The sequence below is a fragment of the Oncorhynchus mykiss genome, chromosome 4, assembly GCF_057628025.1.
Source record: "Oncorhynchus mykiss isolate SJ-2025 chromosome 4, ASM5762802v1, whole genome shotgun sequence".
Lineage (NCBI taxonomy): Eukaryota > Metazoa > Chordata > Actinopteri > Salmoniformes > Salmonidae > Oncorhynchus > Oncorhynchus mykiss.
The window spans coordinates 51,978,519-52,006,084 of record NC_143025.1 but is presented as its reverse complement, the minus strand read 5'-3'; the positions used below and the strand labels follow the sequence as shown (position 1 = coordinate 52,006,084).

The following is a 27,566-nucleotide window of genomic DNA, read 5'->3' as shown; positions in this document are numbered from 1 at the left end:
TCTGTTCAGCCCTGTTCTCAGGCAAGAGGTTAGTTGGCCCTGTCTCCGGGCACAGAGGGTATTAGCTCCATGAAGAAGGAACATGGAAGTAATGAGTGGTGGGGGGAAACCATTAGTATGCCTGAGATGCTTTAACAGCAAGCCTTTGGATCATGACACGTCGCAAGCAGTTCCTATCATCCGGACAGCTCCATCTGCACCTTTAATATTTCATCCCCAGTTCACAAGGAGTTCAGGGTTGTAGCACACACTCGACACATACTCGCTCACGAAAAAGCTTTCTCCTCGGTCCCAGTGTGGCAGAGATGCTTCTGCTTGGCTAGCGGTGATGGTTCAGAGCAGAGAGAGAGAGGCCCAGGCCTAGTAGCTTGCAGGCTGCCACTCTCACTAGGTAGACTGGGCCCTGGGGAAGGCAGAGAAAGCATGTTGGTGGGGGTAGTGAACATGTGCTATGCTAGCTAGGGTCCTTTAAAGTACTGTTGTCTCCGTCCTCTGTCTCATTGGATCCATGTCACCACTCCAGGGTGTGTGAAAGGCATTTCCAAGTGCCCGACTCATGCAAGCGAAGTGACAAAAATGATTTGTCTTATGGCGGCATAAACAAAACGCTGCATCACTATGAAAGTCCATGATATAAAGGAGCTGCTCCATTTATGTTTTTTTTTCTCGCCTTCGCTTGTTATGCTCTGCTTATTGTTCTGTGACTCCACTGGTTGATTAGGCGGGGGAGGGGGAGATATTGATCACCTAGCTACTCCTTTCATAGCAGAGTGCAGTAGAGCGCAAGGGGAGCGTGAATGAACAGCCAGACATGTCCAGTACATTATGGAGCTCACAAAGCACCTCCATTTGTCTCATTCCTTCACATTGGTGTTTTCACGCTCTTTTTCTCTTTCATTCACTCTTGCAGCATTCAGAAGATAACCTGAGACAATTGAGCTTTGTTCATGTTCAACTAAGTAAACTATTTCAAATTCATATAGTTAAATCAGCCCTCACCAGAATTTATTTAATTTCTGAAATCAAGATGTGGAAGGTTTATATTAGCAGAACAAACATGTTTTGTTGTTGGTTGTTTGTTTGTTTCTATAATTTATTAGCAGTCTTTCTACATTCGTCCAGGGTTCACACAGAGTGCTTGAAGTACTTGAATTTGGAGCTCAGAAAATCAAGTGATGGAATACCTTGAAAATCTGACATTTCCTCTATTTTGTCCTTGAAAAGTCCTTGAAATTATTGGAGCCGATTTATATGCTCGGACTGCTCAATATAATTATCCAGAAAAATTTTTTCTGATCAATTGTTGTGAGAGGGAGACACTTTTGTTTGTTTCCCATCGTTTCAATTGACAAGGGTGCACTCGTCTGTTCATTTTTTGCGGTAAAACCACGTGCAGTTATTGTGAGGACGACAATGTTGGCTTCAATTTGGCTTTCCATAAAAAGCTTTCCAATACAAACTATTTTCTGGGTTGCGCTTTCTCATTTGAAAAACATGACACAAACCCCTAGAACATCTCAAATGGCGAGGGTGAGCATAACACCAGTCTCAACGTCAACAGTGAAGAGGTGACTCCGGGATTCTGGCCTTCTAGGCAGAGTTGGAAAAAAAAGCCATATTTCAGACTCGCCAATAAAAATGTCATATTAATGGGCAAAAGAGCACAGACACTGGACAGAAGAACTCTGCCTAGAAGGTCAGCATCCCGGAGTCGCCTCTTCACTGTTGATGTTGAGACTGGTGTTTTGCGGGTACTATTTAATGAAGCTGCCAGTTGAGGACTTGTGAGGTATCTGTTTCTCAAACTAGACCCTCTAATGTACTTGTCATCTTGCTCAGTTGTTCACCGGGGCCTCCCACTCCTCTTTCTATTATGTTTAGAGCCAGTTTGCGCTGTTCTGTGAAGGGAGTAGTACACAGCGTTGTACGAGATCTTCAGTTTCTTGGCAATTTCTCTCGTGGAATAGCCTTCATTTCTCAGAACAAGAATAGACTGACGAGTTTCAGAAGAAAGGTCTTTGTTTCTAGCCATTTTGAGCCTGTAATTGAACCCACAAATGCTGATGCTCCAGATTTTCAACTAGTCTAAAGAAGGACAGTTTTATTGCTTCTTTAATCAGTACAACAGTTTTCAGCTGTGCTAACATAATTGCAAAAGGGTTTTCTAATTATCAATTAGCCTTTTAAAATGATGAACTTGGATTAGCTAACACAATGTGCCATTAGAACACAGGAGTGATGGTTGCTGATAATTGGCCTCTGTACTCCTATGTAGATAGTCCATAAAAAAAATATGCTTTTTCCAGCTACAATAATCATTTACAACATTAACAATGTCTACAATGTATTTCTGATCAGTATGATGTTATTTTAATGAACAAAACATTTGATTTTCTTTCAAACACAAGGAAATCTTCTAAGTGACCCCAAACTTTTGAACAGTAGTGTAGATAGTAGGCTATGCGTATGTGCGTGCGTTCAAGAGTCAGAGACCCGGTTCTGTCTCAGAATAGATAGTTTTATGAGTAAATAATTTGGAGCTGCTCCTGATTGGCCCACGCAGCTCCCTCTGTGTGTCTCTAAATCATGGTATTGATATATTTTTAAGGGCTGAAAGATACAGCACACAGTATCCCACTCTGAACTTGATATGTACCACTGGCTTTCTTAGGATTTCATCTGGTATTAAAACAAGGAAGAGAAAGTGATGGGAATCTCTCCCTCCCTGCCTGTCTGTCTATTTTCCTGCACAGGAATTGGAGAAATATACTGCGTTCCATATAGCGTTTTATAGTTGCCAGACTGTAGCCGTGTTTTTTGGCTGGACTGCGATGGATTTTAATGCATGTTCATGGTCTTATTGATATAGAATGACACAACATTTGGCGCCAGTCTGCTTGTCTGAGTCTTGCAGGACGATAGATGTCTATTACATTAGGGCAGTGGATGAGAGAAGCTCGGGAAGGCACTCCTATTTTAATAGTTATGGACAAATTAACAGTTTTTTCTCCTTCACCATGCCATTAATCTCCATCAATTAACAAAGCCATTACTCTGTTTTGACAGCTCAATCTCATCTTCCTGGTCATCACCATGTACAAAATGGGGAAGCACTCCACTACTCTGAAACCAGACTCCAGCAGATTGGAGAACATCAAGTAAGTAGAGATTCTGGGTAAATGCACATTTTCAAATATTCTTGGCAATAAACAGATATTTCCACAAACCCATAAAGACAATAGTACTGTATGGCATGGTAAAAATGTTCTATGTACTGTAGAGGTAATGTTTTTGATAAGTCAAATTTGTGTCCTTGTCGGTAGCATTAATGTATCTATATCTGGTACACATTTAAATTGTCCATACAGAAAGTTGACCAGAGGAATTCCAATTGATCTCCAGGGAGATCATATTTTACACAGAGACTGGTGGTTTCGGGTGGGGGATTATGGCATGACCGTCCTGCAATGATGACAACATTTACTTTGTGAATGGTCTTTAGTCTTTGTTGTATTCCTCTGTGTCAGCGACCACTGGATTGTGTTGGCATGGCACAAACCATTCGTAAACGTCTGGCTCAAAGTATACGCTGTTAGGGCTTCAGGGTGGGATGAGTGGAAGCACTGTCATGTGATTCCCATGGAACAACAAAAACAATTTGAGTCCTAGAAAAGAAGTCCACCTTCCCTTAACTCCACTCCCTCCCCATCCCTTAACGAGTGTGGTTTTCTCAGTCACCTCTGCATTTGCTACGTGTTTTGCTTTGGGGAAAGTAAATGTTTTCCAAAGCCTTGATTGTTTATCATTGACAAAAACAATATATTGTGCTTGAAATAAGTGAGCAGAATACAGGGGCTCCTGAAAGACATGGGCATTTTGGTTTGTTGGTTAGGGAGTGTTATTTTCGATGCCATGGCTTGGTTGCATAGCCTAACCCTAACCAATTCACACCATGACATTACAACATTTACTCAGCTCCATCCCACTGTGTGTAGGAGCATTGATGCATTTATTTTTAGTGGTCTAATTACTGCTATTATAAATTTAAAAAACACAACCATAAGTAGTGCCAATAGACATCCAGTTCACCTCTGCAATGTTTAATGAACATGAAATGCATTAGGTGATTATGTGTTTTAAATGTGCACATTTGCTCACATTCTATTTCTACATGTGTTCCATTCACATTGCAGTTGAATCACTAGTGGATATTGTCTTTTTGGTGCGTAATGAAACTACACCGCATAACATGTTTCCTCCAAGCAATGTTTGTACACGTATAAGTATTACTGTATTTTCTGTTGTCTTCTTGTGGTCTTATGTTGTCTGCACCAATCCTCAAGGACTTTGGTTAGTCACCCACATAGATGGGAATCAGCATAGCACCAGTGTCATTGCATGTTGCATGTCAAAGGGAAAGCTAATCTGCAGCGTCTCTCGTTTCTCTTCCTGTTGCGTTTCTTCTTTTCTCTCTGTCCTGTCTTCCACACCAGTAATTATCGCGTTTGTGACGGCTACTATAATACCGATTTGCCCGGGTAAGCTTTCACCATACATTTCCCCCAAATTGTCTTCATCGCAGAGCGGACATAGTAATATAAACACAAATTGAACGGCACGCAAGTGGTTTGAACTGACCAGTTTATACATTTTGTAATTTCATCAACAGCCAAATACACACACAGACTCTCGCTACTTGTTAGCCTCTTAATTTCATTCCCTCGTAATTTTCCTAAAATCAAAGGTGAAGATCTCTGCCTCAAAATGCCAACTAACCACGCTGTGATGCGTCTGATCTAATTTGTGTTTCTCTTTCCCGCTTATCATGCTCTCTAGCTATGAAGATAATAAACCATTTATCAAGTAAGGACATTAGCCTCAGAAGTCTGAGACTGTTCTTCAGCCTGTAGTTGATTTTCCTCACCATTCTGCCTCTCTCTCTCTCTCTCTTTCTCTCTCTCTCTCTCTCTCTCTCTCTCTCTCTCTCTCTCTCTCTCTCTCTCTTTCTCTCTGTGATCACTCCAAGGTGCTCCTCATTTTCTTTCCTTAATGTTCACATCCCCATGTCTCTCCGTCCATCCGTCCGTCTTGTCTCTATCCAGTTTGCTGTTGTGTGTCTTCACCTGTGGTGTTTGAAGGCTCCATAGGACCTTCACACAACCGGCTCCAGGCTTTCCTATAGAAATAATAAATATATTAAAGACTTGTTGAAAGAGAGACAAAACACAGGTAATAATTTTTATCGAGATTGATCCCCCCCCTCCCCAGATATGATATGATACCAAAAGAACAGTATCTGTAGTCAAGCTCGCGTGTCCCATAAACATTGTGTGAATGTTGTCTGAGTTTTTGGACTCCTTGGCTGAATCTGCCGGTGTAGATGTCCAGTCTGTCCACCTGTCATGGTCTAGCTAGCACAGATTGATCGTTATTCCAAGAGAACACAATATCCCCCTCACACTGGATTTCCTTTTTAAAAAAAAATGTATTTGTTTGTTCAGATCCTGGGTCCTGGGGGCGTTTGCACTGCTTTGCCTGATGGGACTGACATGGTCGTTCGGCTTGTTCTTTATCAACGAGTCCTCTGTGGTGATGGCCTACCTCTTCACAATATTCAACACCTTCCAAGGAATGTTCATCTTCATTTTCCACTGCCTTCTCCAGAAAAAAGTATGTTTGATTCCTTTATAAGTTTGCACTATAATGTTGCACAAACACTACGTGAGACTGAATCAGTTGTCACATTAAACAGTTGAGGGGTGCTTGGGGTAAGTTGAGCCAAAGGTTTGGTTGAGTCACCCTTTGCTTTGTTTCTAGGAGACCATGCACAAAATTAATCAGGTGACCAAATATTTAGGAAGAGGTCATCATTTCATGGAGTCGATAAAAGAAGAAACCACATGGAAAACTCACATTTATTTATTGTGTTATAGGTTTCATGATGATTGTATCTAAACAAAAGTTTTAAGATTGTTTTGTATATCAGCTGGGGTCTCTATAAGCTACAATATGAGGTCCTAAACCTAGCATGAAAGTGCATCCTTGTACCTGTGTGGGCTAATAACGTCAACATTTTGCCTTGGGGCAAATTGAGATAATGGCCACAATATCCCATACAAATTATTATTACATTTAGTCAGTTTTATCCATAATATGCATAGTATTTGTGCAATGTGTCATGCATATGAACTCAAGATTTTTGTTACAGAGCAGACATCATCATGCACCGTAAACAAGCAGGGGTCTAGCCCCCCTTGAGGTTCTTGAGAAGCCAAGGAAGTGAGAGAAGGGAAGAAGTCCATTTGAGCAGCAGCAAGTGATGAAATATAGTCTGAATGACATTGAAGAGGTACATTGACAAAAAAGAAGACAAACATGTACCTGTCCGAAAGAGAGTCTATAACAGAGCAGCAGAGGTGCACAACTTCTTATCTAATGAAATGAAGGTTGAGCTTGCTAACGATATCAAGAATCTTGCAGACCAGTTTCATGGGTTTAGTAGCCTCAAATGCAGAGAACTTGCCTACGAATTAGCACATCGAAACAACATCCATGTCCCAGACAACTGGTCAATAAATGGAAGGGTAAGTAATATTGAAGACAGAGATCTATATCTGAATGTAGGCATACATTTAAGATAAACAATATAACAAACCCCCATTCCTTGAATTCAACTTTGACCTACCAGCACCATCACCCACTGTCACAGGACACCAGTTCTCACTTACCCCAAGGCGGCTCAACTTACCCAATTCCTATGCTCAATTTACCCCATACCTAGACCACTATTTTTGGACAAGCTATGTTTTCAAAACTGTTGTGTTTACATTAATTCTGGCTATTTTCAGGGATACAGGGATACAGTATTCAGACCCCTTGACTTTTTCCAAATTGTGTTAGGTTACAGGCTTATTCTAAATTGATTAAATTGTATTTTTTTCTCATCAATCTAAACACAATACCCCATAATGACAAAGCAAAATCAGGTTTTTAGAATTCCAAAAAATAAAAAATTACACATTTACATAAGTATTCAGACCCTTTACTCAGTACTTTGTAGAAGTACCTTCGGCAGCGGTTACAGCCTCAAGTCTTCTTGGGTATGACGCTACAAGTTTGGCACACCTGTATTTGGGGAGGTTCTCCCATTCTTCTCTACAGATCCTCTCAAGCGCTGTCAGGTTGGATGGGGAGAGTTGCTGTACAGCTATTTTCAGGTCTCTCCAGAGATGTCAGATTGGGTTCATGTCTGGGCTTTCACTGCAGAGATGGTTGTCCTTCTAGAAGGTTCTCTAGAGCTCTGTCAGAGTGACCATCGGCTTCTTGGACACCTCCCTGACCAAGGCCCTTCTCTGCCGATTGCTCAGTTTGGCAAGGTGGCCAGCTCCAGGAAGAGTATTGGTGGTTCCAAACTTCTTACATTTAAGAATGATGGAGGCCACTGTGTTCTTGGGGACCTTCAATGCTGCAGAAATGTTTTGGTACCCTTCCCCAGATCTGTGCCTCGACACAATCCTGTCTTGGAGCTGTACGGACAATTCCTTTGACCTCATGGCTTGGTTTTTGCTCTGACACACACTGTCAACTGTGGGACCTTATATAGAGAGGCATGTGCCTTTCCAAATAATGTCCAATCAATTGAATTTACCACAGGGTGACTTCAATCAAGATGTATAAACATCTGACGGATGATCAATGGAAACAGGATTCACCTACTTATCTAAATAACGTATTTCTGTTTTTAATTTTTTATAAAAAAAATAAAACTTATCCAGAGTAAGCTAATGTATGGTCCAAGCATTGCTAGCATGTTATCTTTTAGAAAATTAACATTCAGAAATAATTTCTATTAAATGTTTTATGTAATTTTGTTGTAATGACAAATCTAGATTTTTTGGGGGTGAAAATATTTTGCTGTTTGTTTTTGAATATCTGCCTCTGTTTGAATGTGCCTATTTCAATTGTTGGGAGGGACAAATGGCTTGGATATATCATCCAACATCTTTTAGCTGACAAAAACTTCCTCAGGCTTTTGAATGGCACGGTACAGTGCCTTGTGAAAGTATTTGGCCCCCTTGAACTTTGCGACCTTTTGCCACATTTCAGGCTTCAAACATAAAGATATAAAACTGTATTTTTTTGTGAAGAATCAACAACAATTGGGACACAATCATGAAGTGGAACGACATTTATTGGATATTTCAAACTTTTTTAACAAGTCAAAAATGAAAAATTGGGCGTGCAAAATTATTCAGCCCCTTTACTTTCAGAGCAGCAAACTCTCTCCAGAAGTTCAGTGAGGATCTCTGAATGATCCAATGTTGACCTAAATGACTAATGATGATAAATACAATCCACCTGTGTGTAATCAAGTCTCCGTATAAATGCACCTGCACTGTGATAGTCTCAGAGGTCCGTTAAAAGCGCAGAGAGCATCATGAAGAACAAGGAACACACCAGGCAGGTCCGAGATACTGTTGTGAAGAAGTTTAAAGCCGGATTTGGATACAAAAAGATTTCCCAAGCTTTAAACATCCCAAGGAGCACTGTGCAAGCGATAATATTGAAATGGAAGGAGTATCAGACCACTGCAAATCTACCAAGACCTGGCCGTCCCTCTAAACTTTCAGCTCATACAAGGAGAAGACTGATCAGAGATGCAGCCAAGAGGCCCATGATCACTCTGGATGAACTACAGAGATCTACAGCTGAGGTGGGAGACTCTGTCCATAGGACAATATTGCACAAATCTGGCCTTTATGGAAGAGTGGAAAAGAGGTAAGCCATTTCTTAACGATATCCATAAAAAGTGTTGTTTAAAGTTTGCCACAAGCCACCTGGGAGACACACCAAACATGTGGAAGAAGGTGCTCTGGTCAGATGAAACCAAAATTGAACTTTTTGGCAACAATGCAAAACGTTATGTTTGGCGTAAAAGCAACACAGCTCATCACCCTGAACACACCATCCCCACTGTCAAACATGGTGGTGGCAGTATCATGGTTTGGGCCTGCTTTTCTTCAGCAGGGACAGAGAAGATGGTTAAAATTTATGGGAAGATGGATGGAGCCAAATACAGGACCATTCTGGAAGAAAACCTGATGGAGTCTGCAAAAGACCTGAGACTGGGACGGAGATTTGTCTTCCAACAAGACAATGATCCAAAACATAAAGCAAAATCTACAATGGAATGGTTCAAAAATAATGGCCAAGTCAAAGTCCAGACCTGAATCCAATTGAGAATCTGTGGAAAGAACTGAAAACTGCTGTTCACAAATGCTCTCCATCCAACCTCACTGAGCTCAAGCTGTTTTGCAAAGAGGAATGGGAAAAAATGTCAGTCTCTCGATGTGCAAAACTGATAGAGACATACCCCAAGCGACTTACAGCTGTAATCGCAGCAAAAGGTGGCGCTACAAAGTATTAACTTAAGGGGGCTGAATAATTTTGCACGCCCAATTTTTCAGTTTTTGATTTGTTAAAAAAGTTTGAAATATTCAATAAATGTCGTTCCACTTCATGATTGTGTCCCACTTGTTGTTGATTCTTCACAAAAAAATACAGTTTTATATCTTTATGTTTGAAGTCTGAAATGTGGCAAAAGGTCGCAAAGTTCAAGGGGGCCGAATACTTTCGCAAGGCACTGTATATTCCAAGGGCTTTCAGTACTAGGTTTACAGAAGGTATTCATACCGCTTGACTTATTCCACATCTGGTTGTGTTACAGCCTGAATTAAAATGTATTAAATATATTTTTTTCCACAAATCTACACACAATACCACAATGTTTTTAGATATATTTGCACATTTATTGAAAATGTAATACAGAAATATCTCATTTAGATAAGTATTCACACCCTTGAGTTAATACATGTTACAATCACCTTGGGCAGCGATTACAGCTGTGAGTTTTTCTGGGTAAGTCGCTAAGAGCAATGCACACCTGGATTGTACAATATTTACACATCATTCTTTAAAAAATTCTTCAAGCCCTGTCAAGTAGGTTGTTGATCATTGCTAGATAGCCATTTTCAAGTCTTTCCATAGATTTTCAAACCAATGTAGCCCTTTCCTGCAGTCAAATGACCTAGTGGCCTCATGGGTTGAATGTTATTAATATTTTTCATAATTACTAAACATATATATATTTTTTAACGCTGAAAATCCGGTGTTTCTATGGCAAACAGTTGTGTTATATTTCAGTCTTCTGTGATGTATTTAAAGTGTATTTCTGGGATGCAAAATCAACATTGAATACATTTCAACTCTATATCTGGCATGGTACAGGTGTCTTCTTTTTTATAAACCCATAACCATGTGTGTGAGGTGTATACATTTGTTTCAAACTAGATTTGCTTAAGACTACCAAGAAACACTCGGTGTGACCATGATTTAGCCCACTGCAGTAAAAGATTAAGTCAAAACTGTAACTAGACCGCTCAGGAACATTCAATGGCATCTTGGTTATTAACTCCAGTGTATATTTGGCCTTGTGTTATAGGTTATTGTTCTGCTGAAAGGTGAATTTGTCTCCCAGTGTCTGTTGGAAAGCAGACTGAACCAGGTTTTCCTCTAGGATTTTTCCTATGCTTAGCACTATTCTGTTATTTTTTTATCCAGTAAAAACTCCCTAGTCCTTGCCGATGACAAGCATACCCATAACATGATGCAGCCACCACCATGCTTGAAAATATGAAGAGTGTTACTCAGTGATGTGTTGGATTTGCCCCAAGCATAATGCTTTGTATTCAGGACATGAAGTTGCCAGATTTTTTTGCAGTTTTACTTTAGTGTCTTATTGTAAACAGGATAAATGTTTTGGAACATTTTTATTCTGTACATACTTCCTTCTTTTCACTCTGTGAATTAGGTTAGTTTTGTGGAGTAACTACAATGTTGCTGATCCATTTCCAGTTTTCTCCTATCACAGCCATTACATGACCAATTAGACTGTTACCAACCCTTAGTAAGCTTTTGGAAAAAAATGTGTTTGACCAGATACAATGCCTATTTACAGTAAATAAATTGACCACATACTTTCAGCACGCTTATAGGGAAGTACATTCAACAAGCACAGCACAAATGACTTGGCTGAGAGAAATTGATGAAAAAAAGATTGTGGAGGCTGTTATGTTAGACTTTAGTGCGGCTTTTGACATTATTAATCATAGTCTGCTGCTGGAAAAACATATGTGTTGTGGCTTTACACCCCCTGCCATATTGTCGATAAAGATTTACCTGTCTAACAGAACACAGAAGGTGTTCTTTAATGGAATCCTCTCCAACATAATCCAGGTAGAATCAGGAATTCCCCAGGGCAGCCGTTTAGGCCCCTTAATTTTTCTACTTTACTAATGACATGCCATGGGCTTTGAGTAAAGCCAGTGTGTCTATGTATGCAGATGACTCAACACTATACACATCAGCTACTACAGAAACTGAAATGACTGCAATACTTAACAAATAGCTGCAGTTAGTTTCAGAATGGGTGGCAAGGAATAAGTTAGTTCTAAATATTTCAAAACTAAAAGCATTTTATTTGGGAAAAATCATTCACTAAACCCTAAACCTCAACTACATCTTGGAATGAATAATGTGGAAATTAAGCAAGTTGAGATGAATAAACTCTTGGAGTACCCCTGGATTGTAAACTGTCATGGTCAAAACATATTGATACAACAGAAGCTAAGATAGGGAGAAGTCTGTCCATAATTCTACATCAGGTAATACAAGAAGTAGAATCAGATTTTAAAAAACAGGTAAAGTACACCTTATGGAACAGCGGGGACTGTGAAGAGACACAAACAAAAGTACAGACACCCATACGCAAACAAGCGCAAGCACACGCACTCTACACACACGTACTTTGTAATATTGTTGTATGGTGGTATTGTAGATACTATGTAGTGGTGTAATAATGTTATATGTTTGTTTTATATGTAAAGTAAGTGGCTTAATGTGTAATTAATAACTTCACCATGCTCAAAGGGATTTTCAATGTCTGATTTTTACATGTTTTACCCATCTAACATTAGGTGCCCTTCTTTGCCAGGCATTTGTGGTCTTCACTGCTTGACTGAGGGACCTTACAGATAATTGTATGTGGGGTACAGACATGTGGTAGTCATTTAAAATCATGTTAAGCACTATTATTGCACACAGAGTGAGTTCATGCAACTTATTATGTGACTTTTTAAACACATTTTTACTCCTGAACGTATTCAGGCTTTCCATAACAAAAGGGGTTGAACACTTATTGACTCAAGACATTTCAGCTTTTTATTTTTTATGAATTTAAAAATCATAATTCCACTTTGACATCATGGGGTATTGTGTGTAGGCCAGTGACACAAAATCTCAATTTAATATATTTTAAATTCAGGCTGTAACAAAGCAAAATATGGAAAAAGTAAAGGGGTGTGAAAACTTTCTGAAAGCACTGTAAGCACACTCAAAAGGTACACACAAAAAAAACGTAGCCACTGACTTAGCGCCCCCTTCTTTTGCTTCCACAGGTCCGTAAAGAGTACATCAAATGTTTCCGCCACACATATTGCTGTGGTGGCTTACCAACTGAGAGCTCACACAGCTCAACAAAGACCTCCACCACAAGGACAAGTGCACGCTACTCCTCGGGCACACAGGTACTATACCAGGGATTCTGACTGGGATTCATCTTTATGTCAGGGTAGATTGGCATAAACCCAGTTTACCGCAAAGTATCACCTATAATAGTTAACTAGGAGAGTCTCCAATGACTTCTGAATCCATTGAATCCATCAGAACACCCAGTAATGTTATATTTTTCAAGACCACTGGCCAATGTAATTGTACCAGAAACACAGACCGTAGTTAAACAGTGACATGTATACTTTAAAGTAAGCTAACTGTTTCAAGCAGTATCTACTCTATTGCATGTGCACCTTTTTCCACTCTACCCCTTAGCACTCGCTTTATCTTTTTTTCTCACTAACGCCACTGTGCATGGAACTATTTGCGCTATTTGAGAGCATTGCAGTCACTTTTACCCTTTGAAAAACAAGAATGCAAATACAATTTTATGTTTATTCCTTTGTTATTCCTTTGCTATTAAACCACTTTTTTATAAATGTTTTGATAGCAGACAATGCTCTAACCAATAGAAAGCAATAGAAAGACAAACCGTCACAAGACATTCCCATCTTAATGGCTCATTAAACCTATGGAGCACCCGCCTATTACATCCACTACTTTTGACAGGAAGTATAAAAGTAGTCACTCAAAGCCTGAGTTAATATAATGTGTGAAGGACAGACGTTGCACTTGGTGCTCTTTGTGTGAAGAGTCGGTTCGCCGATGCAGGAACACTACATACAGCAAACATAATGAAAGTTGATCTCAACAGTGAACAGGCTTCTTTAAGTCCTAATAACTGTCCCTTGTTAATCTGACAGAGCCGTATCAGGAGAATGTGGAATGACACCGTAAGAAAGCAATCTGAGTCCTCCTTTATCTCAGGTGACATCAACAGCACCTCCACCCTTAACCAAGGTCAGTCACACACCTCATCTCTTCTTCACACACCATTCACCATCACCGAGACATAAAATACATTTTCAAGTACCAATGATTTCATACAGAGGGGCTAACATCCTGAGAAATTGTAGTGAATGCTTTGGGCTTGATAAGATTTGCGGCACTGTGCTAAAAGGGATAGCATGGATAGTCTCCCTGTTCTGTTCTGCCAATTGAGGATTACAGAAATCCTTCCTCAAATACTTTGTGCTGTCATTTTGGGCAGTAATGTCGAACACGAATTGGGGCAGCCACTGTACTGTTTGTCCTAAGTCCAAAGTTCATGTGGCTCAGTCCATTAAAAAAAGAAGAAGAAGAAGAAGGAAATGCCAACAAACTCTAAATAAAGTTTTGTTTTTATTTTTAAACCTATGTTTGCTTGACACGCAGGGGCACATTATTTGGTCGGTATGTAAGGGGACCTCTGCTATTTCAAGGATTCAGGAGGGAGGAAAACAACCTTGTCATTTATTATTTAGCCAGAGCACAAGTATGATGATGAGAAGATGTTCAACTCTGGGTGACCCTGAGTGCTTAGTGTGTTGTTCAGCCTTTACGGCTCGGCATGGCTCTAAAATGGCTTTCCAAATATGCAAGGAAAGAGGTTAGCCTGAGGTAGTCTGACTTCCCCCTCCCAAACTCCCCATAATTATTTTTCACACTTCAATTTCCTTGAGGTAAAATGTTACGAACAGTAGTTTGAAATTCATCTTGTCAATATTTTTCTGTCCCGATAAGCTGTATATTAGATGTTAAGGTTACATTTATCTATCATGCTCCAGTGTACTACCCTAGTTACCCTTGAGTACACTGTACTGAGGATGGCCCGCTCTTCAGAAACCACTCCTTGTCATTATAACAACCTCAGAGAATACCCTACAAGAGTGATGGGTTTTTCTAGTACACAGCTTATAAAAATGTGACTGGAAATGTCTAGTTTTTAAACATGATGCAAGACATCCATTATAACATTATAATCGGGGTGAATTGAGTATTTAAAGAAAATATCTGACATTGTAAAGTATTGGCATCCAGGTGAAGTTAGTGTTAGTGTGATATTTTACTAAGGATACAAGGGTGTGGTCATTTGTTGTGTACACGTTTCAAGCAATTGCATCATAGGACTTCAACTTAAAACTGTGGCCTAGCAGGAGCAATGGAAAACAAGCGTTGCACTGCAGAAAATACCTGATAATGCAGTTTTAACAATTCATTAATATCCACAGCAATAGAAGGCTAAATGAGAGTATAGTTTTTTCACCAGTTACCTTTCTTGTCAAATAACAAAAACACAAAAAGGCTGACTTTATACTTTTTTTCTGTTGTTACATTGCTTCTCATTTACATAGCAGATTGTAGTAGAATTAGAATGAGGTGAACAAAAGTGCCTTTTGTGGTAGTGACTGTTTAGATGTTCTATATCCCCTCTGTATCCTAATCCTTGCTTCCACAAAATGCCTGTACACTTTGCTCAAATGACATCCAGAGATAATATTAATATCCTGTCCTCCCCAAAAAATGCAATATTTACTCTGAAAATAATAGCCCAGTTTTAGATGTACTTGACATTTTGTTCCATAAATCACCCCAAAAAGCACTCATTGTACCAATGCCAAAAACTGATCTGTCTTCTTCTGTCTTACCGCCTCCAGGAATGACGGGCAATTATCTTCTAACAAACCCTCTTCTTCGACCACAAGGCACTAACAACCCTTATAACACCTTACTGGCTGAAACAGTCGTATGTAACGCTCCCAGGGCTCCAGTGTTTAACTCTCCAGGTGTGCTTACTTAACACTTCTTGACGTACAGTTAACTTCTTCTTCTCTCTTCATTTTTTATACTTTGACTAGTTTTTTTTATGAGTTATTGTGGCCTTATCAAGATCAGAACGTTATCGAGTATCAACTTCCAATCTGGATCTCAGCAGGATCCCCAAATGGGTAACAGACATCGGTTGCTGAAATCGGTGTTGTAAGAAAGCACCGTGTGTATGACTTGGTTTGTGATTTATTAAGAGACCTCTGGTGTGCAGTTTCACATTTAGGTCTTTTAAAGTTTATCTTGAATGAGATAAAGTGATTCAGTGTACTGCCATGTACTGCCATGAAAAGACAGTATGAACATTGTCATGGCCTTTCAAATGGTACTCTGAAATTGCAGGATTATTGAGATTGATGATTTGTGATTTATTTATTTAGTGTTTTGTGGGTGAACCTACCCCTAAAACCGTATACGTTGCAATACGGGCAAGCTGAAATATTCAGTTTGTGCTTGAATATTTGTGTATTCATGAATGTGACGCAAAGAACAGAACAGATACCAATCCTGACAATCATAATTGGATGCTGTTTGATAAGCAAACAGTTAATTTACCTAAATGATCATGATATTTAAAATGTGTCCATCCAGTATTTCAAATTGTGTGTAGGGATTATTATGGTACAATGCAATGATTTTTACATTTTTTTAAATGACAATTTAACATGAAAATTTAAGTTTTAAAACAAATGTTTTTCGTTATCGATTTATGCTTTTACCTTAAGCTTTTAAAAAATTATTTTCTGCTATTTATTTATTTTGTGTTTTGGAGTGAACTTACCCCTTAAACCGTATACGTTACAATACAGGCAAGCTGAAATATTCAGTTTGTACTTGAATATTTGTGTATTCATGAATGTGACGCACCATGATTTAGATCAACATTTGATTTTGATCAATGATATGTTTTTCAGGTATAAACAGATACCAGTCCTGACAACTGTCACTAGACACTGATAAACAAACAGTTCATTTAGCAAAATGATCATGAGATATTACGTGTTAGTCCAGTATTTCAATTTGTGTGCAGGGATTATTATGTTACAATGCAATGCAATTTTTAAAAAAATACATTTTTAATTACATTGTATATTTTGTCATGTTCTTTTTGCTTTCTCCTTACGCTTCCCTCTAGTGACCTACAGAGAGACAAGTATGGGAGTAAAACTTAACTTTGCCTATCAAATGTAAATTTATTTAAGCATGCTTATTAAAAACAACAACTCCCTGGTACATCAATGGTCATTGGCATTTACTCAGTGGGCAAGTGGTTCACAAACTATACCAACCAAATTATATTCCACCAATAGGAAAATACTACTTTCCAATATTGCATTCCTTTGGGATCCAACGGCTATCTAAGACAGCTGAGAAAGAATGGTTTTGTTATACCTCAGATACTCTTCTTCTTTCTCTTGGATGTGTATAAGTAGTTTGTGATCTGCAGACATCAACTGTAGCTTTGTTACTGGGGTGGCAAAGAATATTTCCTGGGTGAATTGAGAGAAGAGAGGCTTCCTACGTGAATGCCGTTCCCTGTGGCACTCAGCATTCTGTGTCCAGTTACATTCCCCTCACATCTCTCCCCTATTCTCCAGACATCACCTGTGTGGGGAAAATTGTTCTCCTAGTGAGGTATAAACAAAATGTACAAACGTCATGGTAGCAGCTGTAATCCTTTTTTTTGTTGTCCTCTTTCACTCTTTCCTTTCTTGTCATTTCTCTCCTCTCATCTCCGCTAAACTCTGTGATGTCTGTTTTACATGTCGGTGTGTCTGGAACACAGGAGGTTGGTGGCACCTTAATTGGGGAGGATGGGCTCATGGTAATGGCTGGGGTGGAATGGTATCAAATACATCAAATACATGGTTTGATGCCATTCCATTTGCTCCGTTCCAGCCATTATTATGAGCCGTCCTCCCCTCAGCAGCCTCCACTGGTCTGCAAAAATGGTCTATCCCCTTATCTGAACAACAGCATGTCACCATAAAATACCCATTCCTCTTAATCTCTCTCTTCTATCTGTGGCAGGAATTTATAGAAATGTTTTTCGCAATTTCTTTCTGTGCCAAAGCCGTGTTAGCCACGGCAGATACACAACCTCTCTCTCCAATCACACCCCACTAATATTTATTCTATCGCCGCCTGATTTCCATGGCCCTGTGCATACAGAAATTCATAACATGACTGCATCTGACCTTCCCAGCTGTGTTTTTCTTGGGCTGTTCTTGTAGAGACCGGGCGTACACTGGGGACTGTCATTTTGACTGATGTGAACCGCAGGGCTGCCGGCTAACTCTGACCTTGCCTGAGAGAAAATACAAAAAAACACAACTCAGACACCACTCAATTAAACAAATACAGCCAAAATAAAATCAAATCATTAAAATAATTTAAATAAAAATTGGTGGCATTTAATCTTTAAAAAAAGCTTTGATTGCTTGTTAATCAAATTTGCTGAACCCTTGCTCTAACTAAGTTGCTATGTTTTAATTTTTTTCCTTTCAGTGATTCTTCATGTTACAATAAATCATTTTACTTTCTTTTGTACATCAGCTACTCTTAGGCCAGATAGCCTGAACAGACAAACATGATGTGAGTTGTCCAAAGTGAGTCTCTCCACCTGCTGTCTGTCGTGATGTCGGATGGTGCTTGTGGGCCCTGAAGTGAGAAAGATGGCTGTCCGTGTTGACCATGACTCTCCTTTCTGTATACATTCATATTTTCCCATTATTTTTCCCTGTCACCTCCAACAAAGAGTTGCTAGACAACTTCTTGTCTATGTCGTAGCTTGCCCATTTGTGGCTACATACCAAGGCCCGGTTTTCTGATAGTGATGGAACTTAGGCTTACGAGTGTTTTAACGATGCATCTTTCCTACAACGGACGAAAATGTAACATGCATTTCCCAAAACACCACGCAGAGAGAATGTTCGCTAAGTGCATCGTTGAGGCATTTGTCGAAACTGAAAGGATCGAGAAAAAAAAAGGAAGCACTGCTCTCAGATCAGCGTTCTCCCTTTCAAAACTTACCTTAACATAAGAATTATTCCACAATACTGACGACGGATCAGTTCCTAGAGAGATATTATCACCTATGACTGCAAATATTGAGGTGGCTTATTCTAATGCTTACCCTATAATAATGTACTAAATCAAGATTTTTCACATCATTGTGCACGTTACACATCATTAAATATATTGAGGCAAAAATTACAGACAGTAGCGTACAAATAGCTAAATAAAACTCAATTGAATTAACATGAAAATGTATTTAAATGTCATTCAAATATATAGATCTATGTAGCCTATACTGTATTTATCTTTTAATACAGTTCTCAGTTTTCATTTGAAGCGTCTTTATATAATTTGCTTGTTATGCAAAGAAATGGGCAACTTTGTATTTGTCGTCACTGTCACATCGTTCTGAAGCTTTCAGCGGTCACAGAAAGACAGATAAACATCTTGATTTTGTGTTTAGCTGAGACCTTCTGTGTATAAAGTGACACGGAAGGGGGAAAAAGAATCTAACGACAAGTGGTCTGAGGCAGTCGTTAATTACCAAACGTTTTCAAGATCATCTTTAGTAACGATGGTTTTGGGAAACAGCTCAGAGATTTAACTATGCTCATACGAAGGTTTTAATGATGAACGTAGCCTTAAGATGCTTTTGGGAAACCGGGCCCTGTACATTTACCTCTGACATGTGTGTTGTGATCTTCATGATTTCTTCACGTTTTTTAATGTTGTTTGGGATCACGTCTGTCCCTTTGTTACTAGAGAGTCAAAGGCAGAATATTTTAGTGAATTGGAAAGGCTTTTAGAGAAAGTATTAGTTCATGATATACAAACATTTTCCAAATTACCCCATAACTGAGAATGTAAAATAATTGTTCATTGTGTATATGCATGCATACACATTCTCCTTACAGATTGTCTAATTAGTAACATGGTACAGCTGAATCTTAGTCTTGTGCCAAATTATCTCCAGCGTCCTGAACAGCATTAAACCACTTTTCTCATTTTTTTCATATTGCTTTCAGAAGAATGGTTGTGACTAATTTAAATCCCCTCATATGTTTTCTCATTCCAGGACACTCACACACACTGAACCATCCCAGGGACACCAGTGCAATGGATACTCTACCGCTAAATGGTAACTTTAACAATAGCTACTCGCTTCGCAACGGGGATTACGGCAACAGTGTGCAGGTGGTGGACTGTGGACTCAGCCTGGACGACGCAGCCTTTGAAAAAATGCTAATATCGGAGCTGGTGCACAATAACCTCCGGGCTTGCAACAAGAGCCACAACCACCATGTGGAGCGGGGGGCTCCTCTTCCTCCATCGTCCAAGAGGGTGCACGTGGTGGGCGGGAGCAGCAGCGAAGATGACGTCATCGTGGCTGACACCTCATCTTTGGTGCACGGCCACAATATCAACACACCGGTGGGCCTGGGCATAGAGCTGCACCACCGGGAACTGGAGGCCCCGCTCATCCCCCAGCGGACTCACTCACTTCTGTACCAGCCGCAGAAGAGAGTGAAGACCACTGAGGGGGGCTTGGAGAGCTACGTCAGCCAGCTCACGACCAACGAGCACGGGGACAGCCTACAGTCCCCAAACAGAGACTCTTTGTACACTAGTATGCCCACCCTAAGAGACTCTCCATACCCCGAGAGCAGCCCTGATGCGGAGGAGCTGGAGGACCTCTCGAGCCCCTCTAAGAGGAGCGAGAACGAGGACGTTTACTACAAGAGCATGCCTAACTTAGGAGCAGGACACCAGCTCCAAGCGTACTACCAGATAAGTAGAGGAAACAGTGACGGTTACATCATCCCTATTACTAAAGAGGGCTGCATCCCTGAAGGAGATGTACGGGAAGGACAGATGCAGTTAGTGACAAGCCTTTAAAATATATTTAAATCATCGTCCCCTGTCCGCTGTCCCGACATCCTCGAGGACAAACATTACTGTACTCTGAGAGATGCCGGGGAAGTTTTTTTCAGAGAGCCTTAGAGCCCCCAACATGCACGCACGCACGCACACACACACTCCTCTCCCCCCAGACTCGCCACACCCCATCCTCCTCACAAACCAACAGACTTAAGTGCACTGCGATGGCAGTGCGACATTACCCCGACCGCTGGAGTGGAGTTTTAAACAGACTGTATATAAAATGCAGAGTTCAATTTAAGACACATGCCATTTCTGTATTTAATTATTCTGCTGCTGTTGCATTTTAAAAAAGGATATAAAAAACTATTTAAAAAATGTTATCGGCCAATCCAGTTCAGCAGTTTTTTCTGGCCAAAGGTTGTACATACACTCCCACCATCCTTGTCAAGCCTGTTTCGTATTACATACAAAATGAAGCTCTCGGACCAGGATAAGGACTTATTTGTTTGATGGTGTTCCTGATCAGACTATTAATTAGGAATATAAGGTCCTGGATCCTAGAGTTGTCTCCATCACCGTGAAGGTTGGATTAACCACTAGCAATCATGCCCCAGGCCTTAGATTTTCTCAATTGAGCTGTTGTCAAGGGAAATGGCAAAATGAATATATATTTTGCTAGTGTAAAATAAAATTCATGGAAACCCGTAAATATAAAGAAACCTTTTAATTGAAAATGTAACATTTGAAGAGAATATTGTGTAAAAGTTGCACATATGTTATAAAATGTGTTTATAGTTCTTACACATCATTCATTATCGTATGTTTGAACAAAAAAAGCAGATGAAAAAAAAATAAGTCTACAAAGAACAAGGTTAATGCATACTAATTTGTTCCACTTGTGACATGTTTTTCCATACTGAATTCATATACAGTATGTTGTCCATTTGAAATTTATATGATTTTATATTGCTAAAAGGTCTTTATTTTAGTAAAGTGGGAATACAACAGTGCCCTATGAAAGTCATGCAATACCATTTTCTGGGGGGTGAATTTGATTTAAGTAATCTAATCGGATAAACAATCATGACATAGAAATGGGCCATTCAAGACTAACATCCACTCGAGATAAAACGTTTACCATAACATTTTTATTCATAATACATGTATTTCTTCTGCCTGGGTATGGACATTTATTTATTGAAATATTTTCAAAAGATTATACATTGGAAAATGTAATATTTTCCAGCACTGGTATACATAGTCCTTCTTTTTATGTAAACATGCTATTAAGGGGCCCATCAATAAAGACAAATGTAAAGTTCAACACTTGTTTAACAAATAAATAAATGTGAGATTTTTTGTAAAATGACAGTTTTATTAATGTTTTGTGTTTTTGTACCATTGGAGAAGTTTTAGGCTTGATTATTTTGCTATGGACAAAATACACTTTTGACTCAAGTCATGAGTACATCCCAAGCACCTTGGAAGGTTATCAGTGATATATTTTCAGAGGGATTGCTTTGCTTTTGTTTTCTATCAAAGACTTTGCCTATTAGTCAAGCTCATTTCACCTTATGTGTTGATAAGCCAAATCTTTCCATGTGATTCAATTATGAGAAACTCAGGTAGGAAAATTACATTGTAAATGTTCCTCTGTGTGGTTGTAACACTCCAATAAAAGTTCGAAAATTACACCGGTTCATAACATTGTCCGATTAGTATATTATTGAGCACTTCACCAGACACCATTAAAATCTAGGTGATTCAATTCTGTAACTCATCAGCTGGCTTTTTAATAATATGTAAGTGGAAATGAGTCTGATGCTTTACAAGGGTCGCTGTTATAGTTGGAGGCGGTTTGGAGAAATACAGTACATCACAGTAAATTTGTCTTATTTATGACACATATTTGCACCAATTAATGCCCACTCCCGCTGAGGACAAAAGTCAGTCCTTTGTTAATGCCTCAGGTATTGCTAATTTATGACACATTCTAATAGGGTAAATAAGCCACTGGTTAGAGCAGGATGACAGCTCACTGCAGGGAATCTGGAAATTACATTGTTTATCATTTGCCATTGAAGGAAATGACTCAGGATCTGCACCGCCAAGACGCTCTCACTGTCAGAAGAAGTTCACATTAAAGGGACAGTTCACCCAAATTACAAATTAATGACTGCAATTTCGGTGAACTATACTCTTAAATTGCATAAACTTTGTTGATGTTGCTTTTCTTATAATTGAGTGAGAGATATTGCTGCAATTGTCAGAGGGACAATTTATTAAGTGCGAATTCTCGGGTTTCTCACATTCTCGGTTTATCATCGGAAACAGCTGATGAATGCTGCCATGGTGGTTCTCTGACAAACGGTTTTAGTGAATACATTGAATTCTATGATTATTATATCATTTTATTTTATATCTAGTATTTTATATCCAGTTTTTATTATTTATTTTGGATCCAGCGACGCAGATAGCCACAGTGCTGGGACCGCTATATTTGTCCCTGGATCATTTTAGTAGCCTTTTAGTAGCCTATTGGCTAGTAAGCAAAATGGCTGAATTGAGTAAAGGGTGTTCTATCAGCACAAAGCAGTGAAAACTCCTTTGACTCTATCGCTGACCATAAGGCAATTAAATGCCTTTTATGTGACATGTTCACAATAATCCCAGTGAAGGACTTTTATGAAAATTTCACCTGTGTCAAATGCCACAAACTAAATGCTGCCACGAAGAGGATCATTACTTTACTTGAGGAAATTAAACATCTGGATGAGTTCTAATTTTGAATAAGGATGCCTCACGTTGAAATACTCTAGTCAAGTCAAGGAAATGTACATTATCCCTGTCTTCATTTCAATAGTATTTCAACAGCCACCAAATAGATGCAGCCTCAGGCCCATCGGGGCAAGCTTTGATAATCTAATTTCTATTCCTATGAAATTTCCTGACTTACTTAATGATCAAGTTTATAACGACCTGGTTACGGTAAATATGGATACCCCTGCTGTTTTTAAGTCTGGCGAAGGGCTGGGTTTGTGACATTTAATTGTGCAAAGTATGATGTAAAATATTGACTTTATCAATATCTGGATGCATGACATGAACACAGACATTCTTGTTTTGGTTAAATGATTTGATCATGGATAAGGACATTGACACTGACATTGCTAATTACAAGATTTTTAGATCTTTTCAGAGAAAATGTGGAGCGGTGGCGATGTAAGTAAAATCCACTTGTGCTCTTATTCCCCAGAAATGTGAAATCCTTGTTTTAGATGTGACCATGAGACAAAATGTGCATGTATTTGTTGCTGGAGTGTACAGTATAGGCCCCCTGCTGCTTTAATTCATGGGATTAGTATCCTAGCTGAGCATTTACAACCTTTTCTATCATCTGAACTGGTGGTCTTAGGTGAGTTTAACCCGGACTGGCTGACACCGATCTCGGATAACTTTAAGAACATTTGTTTTGATCTTAATATAACCCAGCTGATCACAAAACCCACTCAGTTAAATGTGAAAAATCTAGATAGATCCTCATGATTGAATTACATTTTCACAAATATGTTTGCAAACTTAGTGATCATTGTCCTATAACCTGTTTTGGAGATACTAGACAACATAATTCTGATCCCTGTATTATTAGGAAGATACATTTGAAAAACTTTTCTGCCCAAGCGTTTATGCATGACTTGTACCATCAAGTGTATACCTGACCCTGAATTAGCAATTGAGCATTTCTCATCTATTTTTATATCACTTGCAGATAAACACGCTCCTTTTAAATGCTTCCCTACCCAAGAAAGTTATACTGAACTCTGACATCATTACTGAAAAAATTTGATAGGTCATGCTTTTTATCAACATTTTCTGTCCTCTGTTTTTGTTTGAAAGAAATGTTGGTTTAATAGACCTGGGTCAGTCAGTAAACTGCTCGTCCCTCTCCCAGCTGCTAATCGACTTGATAGAGGACCAACCCCAGTGAATCCTTGTACTCTCTGGATCAACTGTCTACCTTGTGAAGATGAAAGGCGCCAGGAGGAGTTGGCTGCCGTTTTACGGGCTCTTAACCAATTGTGCTATTGTGTGTGTTTTTTTCGCGTCATTTGTAACTTATTTTGTACATAATGTTTCTGCCACCGTCTCTTATGACCGAAAAGAGCTTCTGGATATCAGGACAGCGATTACTCACCTCGTACTGGACAAAGATTTTCTTTTTCTCGTGTCGGACGCAAATTATTTACTTCAGATACATGACAAAGCCCACATCCCCGTCATTCGCAGGAGAAAGAGTCGGAGATATTGGGGACATAGGTCGGGTGGGTAATCTGCCTCTACCATCAGTCCTATTAGCCAACGTACAATCATTGGATAACAAAATAGACAAGCTACGTTCCGAAAATCCTACCAACGGGACATTCAAAACGGTAATATCTTATGTTTCATCGAGTAGTGGCTGAACGACGGCATAGATAAAATACAGCTGGCAGGGTTTACGCTGCATCAGCAAGATGGGTCAGCTGCCTCCGGTAAGACAAGGGGTGGCAGTCTGTGTATATTTGTAATCAACAGCTGGTGCACAAAGTCTAATATTTGGAAGTCTCAATGTTTTGCTCGCCTGAGGTAGAGTATCTCATGATAAGCTGTAGACCAAACGATTTACCAAGGGGGTTTTCATCTATATTTTTCGTAGCTGTCTATTTACCACCACAAACCGATACTGGCACTAAGTCTGCACTCAATGAGCTGTTTAAGTCCATAAACAAACAGGAAAATGCTCATCCAGAGGCGGTGCTCCTAGTGGCCGGGGTATAATGCAGGGAAATATAAATCAATTTTACCAAATTTCTACTAGCATGTTAAATGTGCAACCAGAGGAAAAATAACTCTAGACCACCTTTACTCCACACACAGAGATGCGTACAAGCTCTCCCTGGTCCTCCATTTTGCAAATGTGACCATAATTATATTCTCCTGATTCCTGCTTATAAGCAAAAACTAAAGCAGGAAGCACCAGTGACTCTGTAAATAAAGAAGTGGTCAGATGACGCAGATGCTAAGCTACAGGACTGTTTTGCTTGCACAGACTAGAATATGGAATATGTTCTGGGATTCTTCCGATGGCCTTGAGGAGTACATCACATACAGTGTAAGTCACTGGCTTCATCAATACGTGTATCGATGGCATCGTCCTCACAGTGACCGTAGTTACATACCCCAACTAGAAGCCATAGATTACAGACAACGTACGCGCTGAGCTAAAGGGTAGAGTTGCCGCTTTCAAGGAACGGGACTCTCACCCGGACGCTTATAAGAAATCCCGCTATGCCCTCATACAAACCATCAAACAGGCAAAGCGTCAATACAGGACTAAGATTGAATCGTACTCCACCGGCTCCGATGCTCGTCGGATGTGGCAGGGCTTGCAAACAATTACAGACTACAAAGGGAAGCACAGCAGCGAACTGCGCAGTGAAATGAGCCTACCAGACGAGCTAAATTACTTCTATGCTCGCGATGGAGGCAAGCAACACTGAACCATGCTTGAGAGCATCAGCTGTTCCAGACGACTGTGTGATCACGGTCTCCGTAGCCGATGTGAGTAAGACCTTTAAACAGGTCAATATTCACAAGGCCGCTGGGCCAGACGGATTACCAGGACGTGCACTCCAAGCATGGGCTGACCAACTGGCAAGTGTCTTCACTGACATTTTCAACCTGTCCCTGACTGAGTCTGTAATACCAGCATGTTTTAATTAGACCACTATAGTCCCTGTACCCAAGAAAACTAAAGTAACCTGCCTAAATGATTACCGACCCGTAGCACTGACCTCTGTAGCCATGAAGTGCTTTGAAAGGCTGGTCATGGCTCACATCAACATCATTATCTCAGATGATGCAATCTCTACTATATTCCACACTGTCCTTTCCTACCTGGAAAAAAGAAACACCTACTTGAGAATGCTATTCAATGACTACAGCTCAGCGTTCAACACCATTGTACCCTCAAAGCTCATCACTAAGCTAAGGACCCTGGGACTCAACACCTCCCTCTGGAACTGATTCTGGATTTCCTGACAGGCCACCCCCAGGTGGTAAGAGTAGGTAACAACACATCTGCCATGCTGATCCTCAACACGGGGGCCCCACTGGGGTGCATCCTCAGTCCCATCCTGTATTCCCTGTTCACCCATGACTGCATGGCCAGGCATGACTCCAACCCCATCATTAAGTTTGCCGACGACACAACAATGGTAGGCCTGATCACCAACAACGATGAGACAACCTATAGGGAGGAGGTCAGAGACCAAGATAACAACCTCTCCCTCAACGTGATCAAGACAAAGGAGATGATTGTAGACTACAGGAAAAGGAGCACCGAGCATGCCCCCATTCTCATCGACGGGGCTGTAGTAGAGCATGTTGAGAGCTTCAAGTTCCTTGGTGTCCACATCGCCAACAAACTATCATGGTCCCAACACGCCAAGACAGTCGTCAAGAGGGCACGACAAAGCATATTCCCCCTCAGGAGACTGAAAAGATTTGGCATGGGTCCTCAGATCCTAAAACAGTTATACAGCTGCATCATTGAGAGCATCCTGACTGGTTGCATCACTGCCTGGCATGGCAACTGTTCGGCGTCCGACTTCAAGGCAATACAGAGGGTAGTCGAATAGCCCAGTACATCACTGGGACCAAGCTTCCTGCCATCCAGTACCTATATCCCAGGTGGTGTCAGAGGAAGGCCCCAAAAATTGTCAAAGACTCCAGCCACCCTAGTCATAGACTGTTCTCTCTGCTACCTCATGGCAAGCGGTACCGGAGCGCCAAGTCTAGGTCCAAAATACTTCTTAAGAGCTTATTCCCCCAAGCCATAAGACTCCTGAACAGCTAATCAAATGGCTACTCAGACTATTTGCATTGTCCCCCCGCTCAACCCCCTCTTTTACACTGCTGCTACTCTCTGGTTATTATCTATGCATAGTCACTTTAACTCTACCTACGTACTGTATGCATATTACCTCAATTACCTCGACTAACCTGTGCCCCTTCACATTGACTCTATACCGGTACTACCTGTATATAGTATTGCTACTGTTATTTTACTGCTGCTCTTTAACTATTTGTTATTTTTATTTTTTACTTCCCTATGTTTTACTTAACACTTATTTTTCTTAAAACTGCATTGTTGGTTAAGGGAATGTAAGGAAGTAGTTCACTGTAAGGCCTACACCTGTTGTATTCGGCACATGTGACAAATCCAATTACATTTGAAGCATTGGAACAAC

General features: G+C 40.0%; 1 protein-coding gene and 1 long non-coding RNA gene across 31 annotated transcripts in view; one reads left to right on the top strand and one right to left on the bottom strand.

Moving 5' to 3' along the window:
• adgrl2a (adhesion G protein-coupled receptor L2a) overlaps positions 1–21,979 on the top strand; it is a 203,995-nt gene extending 182,016 nt beyond the window's left edge. For 6 of the 29 annotated variants that reach the window (XM_021599928.3, XM_021599943.3, XM_021599926.3 and 3 more), the window contains 9 exons: positions 3,067–3,158; positions 4,494–4,538; positions 4,837–4,863; positions 5,502–5,670; positions 12,516–12,644; positions 13,434–13,530; positions 15,207–15,335; positions 16,511–16,528; positions 19,469–21,979. In XM_021599928.3, the coding sequence (XP_021455603.3) occupies positions 3,067–3,158; positions 4,494–4,538; positions 4,837–4,863; positions 5,502–5,670; positions 12,516–12,644; positions 13,434–13,530; positions 15,207–15,335; positions 16,511–16,528; positions 19,469–20,289 (1,527 nt within the window). In that variant the 3' untranslated portion in view covers positions 20,290–21,979. Of the gene's footprint in view, positions 1–3,066; positions 3,159–4,493; positions 4,539–4,836; positions 4,864–5,501; positions 5,671–12,515; positions 12,645–13,433; positions 13,531–15,206; positions 15,336–16,510; positions 16,529–17,931; positions 18,042–19,468 lie in introns of all 29 variants that reach the window. The other 23 variants (XM_021599938.3, XM_090232267.1, XM_021599937.3 and 20 more) reach the window with 13 other exon arrangements.
• The window catches only part of LOC149984051 (uncharacterized), a 615,207-nt gene that overhangs the window by 157,690 nt on the left and 429,951 nt on the right, over positions 1–27,566 (bottom strand). The window lies entirely within an intron of this gene.